The sequence below is a fragment of the Myotis brandtii genome, unplaced genomic scaffold, assembly GCF_000412655.1.
Source record: "Myotis brandtii unplaced genomic scaffold, ASM41265v1 scaffold187, whole genome shotgun sequence".
NCBI classification, from domain to species: domain Eukaryota; kingdom Metazoa; phylum Chordata; class Mammalia; order Chiroptera; family Vespertilionidae; genus Myotis; species Myotis brandtii.
Window position 1 is genome coordinate 885,872 of NW_005356944.1, and position 2,510 is coordinate 888,381.

General features: G+C 60.4%; 1 protein-coding gene across 1 annotated transcript in view; it reads right to left on the reverse strand.

Annotated features, from left to right (window-relative positions):
- Positions 1-2,510, reverse strand: part of MEN1 (multiple endocrine neoplasia I) — a 7,716-nt gene that overhangs the window by 1,284 nt on the left and 3,922 nt on the right. The window contains exons 6-11 of the mRNA XM_014538205.1: positions 2,428-2,468; positions 2,261-2,348; positions 1,555-1,691; positions 889-1,024; positions 292-456; positions 6-87 (exon numbers count right to left, since the gene is read on the reverse strand). Of these exons, the coding sequence (XP_014393691.1) occupies positions 6-87; positions 292-456; positions 889-1,024; positions 1,555-1,691; positions 2,261-2,348; positions 2,428-2,468 (649 nt within the window). The remainder of the gene's footprint in view (positions 1-5; positions 88-291; positions 457-888; positions 1,025-1,554; positions 1,692-2,260; positions 2,349-2,427; positions 2,469-2,510) is intronic.

Here is a 2,510-nt window from a genome sequence, read left to right on the forward strand (position 1 = left end):
CCAGCCTTCCCGGGCTTCCTCGCCCCAGGGCTCCTCGGCCTCGGCGGCCTCTGACTCCCGGCTCACTATCCGCACCTTCTGCCGCACCTGGGCCGGGTAGGGAGAGCGAGCTGAGGGCAAGGTTGCAACCCAGTGGCTGGATCCCCAGGACCCAGCCTCGGCCAGCAGGTTGAGGCCTGTCGCATGCACCCAGAGGATGAGCAGATCCCCTTCAGGGCCGCCCAGGCTCTGGCTCCTCTGCAGCTGCGGTCACCACCCGTCCTCCTCAGACCCCTGCACAGCTGCCCTCACCTGTCCTTCGAAACGCCCCAGGGACTGCACAAGGAAGGTGGCCCAGCCCACGTGCAGCACGGGCGTGGGGCTGCCTTCTTCCCATTTGCAGATGCCATCGTAGAACCGGAGCAGATGGGCAAAGCACTCTGGGTCCTGGAGGGCAGAGCCCTGGCTCTGGGTGCCCTGGGCAAGAGGGAAAGCAGGCACATTTGAGAACCCCTTACACCCTGTATCAGAGGCTCGGCCAAGCCGCTCATCTAAGCAGAGGCCTGGCTCCCTAAGAGGTGAGCATCGGGGGAGAATTCTCAGAGCCGCCTTCCTGTTATAGAACCAGTTCTCAGCCAGGACTCAGAGAAAAGAGGGAACCGCCCCTTACCTCCATCCCACCCCCCTCAACTGAATACGAAGTCTTGGCATGAAAGAGATGGGCTTCACCCCATTTACCTGAAGGAATGGGGTAGAAACCCCCAAGATACCCTCAGCTCCCTCAAACCCTGGCTGCTCTGTGTGCTGGGCCACCTTCCTCACTCAGCCCCCGCCGTGGGCAGCAGTCCCATGTCCTGTGACTCGGAGCCCTGACCAGGTGGGAAGGTGGGCACAGGGGGAGCCCTTCACCTGGGTCTGCTCCCCCGGCCGCTCCTCGCCAGCCTCCAGCAGGCTAGCTGCCTCCTTCAGCAGGTTGGGGATGACATCATTGGCTACTTCAAAGAACTCCTTGTAGATTTCCTCGTCTTCCCGGCAGTAGTTGTAGCTGTGGGAGCAGGAGGGCACCGTGGGGCTTCGACCATGCTGGGAACCCCGGGGCCGGGGGATGGGGTGGGGGGGGGGAATGGAGCCCAGGCTTCTTTTCCTTTGATCATCTAGGGACTGGGTGAGTGGTTGGGGGGGGGGGGGGGGGGGGGGGATGAATGGAGCCCTTCTTTTCCTTTGATCATCTAGGGACTGGGTGAGTGGTTGGGGCCCTCACTCCGAAATCACGGTGTCTGTATCAGCCCAGAGCCAGAGTGAGGAGGGGGGCATGGGCAGGGGGTGCAGGGTTTACTGCTGGATGATGGTGGCTGGCAATTAGGAGGAGAGGGGAGGGAGGGAAAGGCGTGGGGCTCTCATTAGGGATCCCCACCTCCTGGGTGATGGTAGCCTTGGCTGCCCAGACTAGAGGAAGGGAGGGGGCTTGGGACCCAGGCCTCACTCCTGGATAAGGATGAGTGGAAATTGGGCGAAAGAGGAAGAAAGGATGGACTAAGGCCCTAGTGGGACAGGTCGGGGGTGAAGGATCCTCACTCCTGGATGACAGTGGCCGTGTCGGCCCAGGCCTGCAGGGCTTCACGAACATTGCGGTTGCGACAGTGGTAGCCAGCCAGGTACATGTAGGGGTAGATGTGCTCATCCCGGTAGTAAGTCTTGGCTGAGGCAATGCCCTAGGGATAGAGCAGAGGGCCCTCAGGGAGGCAACCCCCAGCTGTACCGTTTGGCAGGAATGTCCCATCAGATCACACCCAGAATGCGAAATAGCCAAGAGCCCAGAGTCCCATCTCCAGTTCCACCTCTACCCCCTGCCATCCACTCTACCATTGGCTCCTCCCATGTCTGCAAGGCTGCTTGGTGAGGCCTGGGCCAGAATGCAGAACAAAGCCTAGGGAAGGGGAGGGGTCCATCCTCCAAGCTCAGGGCATTCCCTTTCCCAGGCTTTCCCACACACTCCTACACAAACACCAAAGCCTTCCAAGCCCAGCCCAATGTCCCTTCTACCTCCACTCCCACCAAGTTAACACCCCCTCCTCAATGCTCCCACATTTGACATCTGTTACACTCCAGGAGGGACAATGAGGCAGACAGCACTGGATATGTACATGGTAAATACAAAACGGGTGGTAACGCCCAATACACACCAAGTTCTTCTCTCATGTGCCTCCTCCCAATTCCCAGGTAGAAGGGAACCCCAGCCACTATTGGGTCTCCCTTCTGTACCCTCCCGAGATATCCCCACCTTGTGGTAAAGGGTGAGTGGGTCTGGCCGGCCAGGGGTGGGCTCCAGCTCCTCCAGATCTGCCAGGTTCCCCAGCGCCATGGGGTACCTGGGAAAAGTTCATGAGTCCAGGCTCCACCTCGCCACCTGGCCCCGAAGGCCCAGCCTGGCCACTTCCCCCTACTGACCTTTCCAGATGTCCCAGGTCATAGAGCAGCCAGAGCAGCTTCTAGAGGCCGAAAGAGAGAAATGTGAGCTGGGGAGGGGGGGG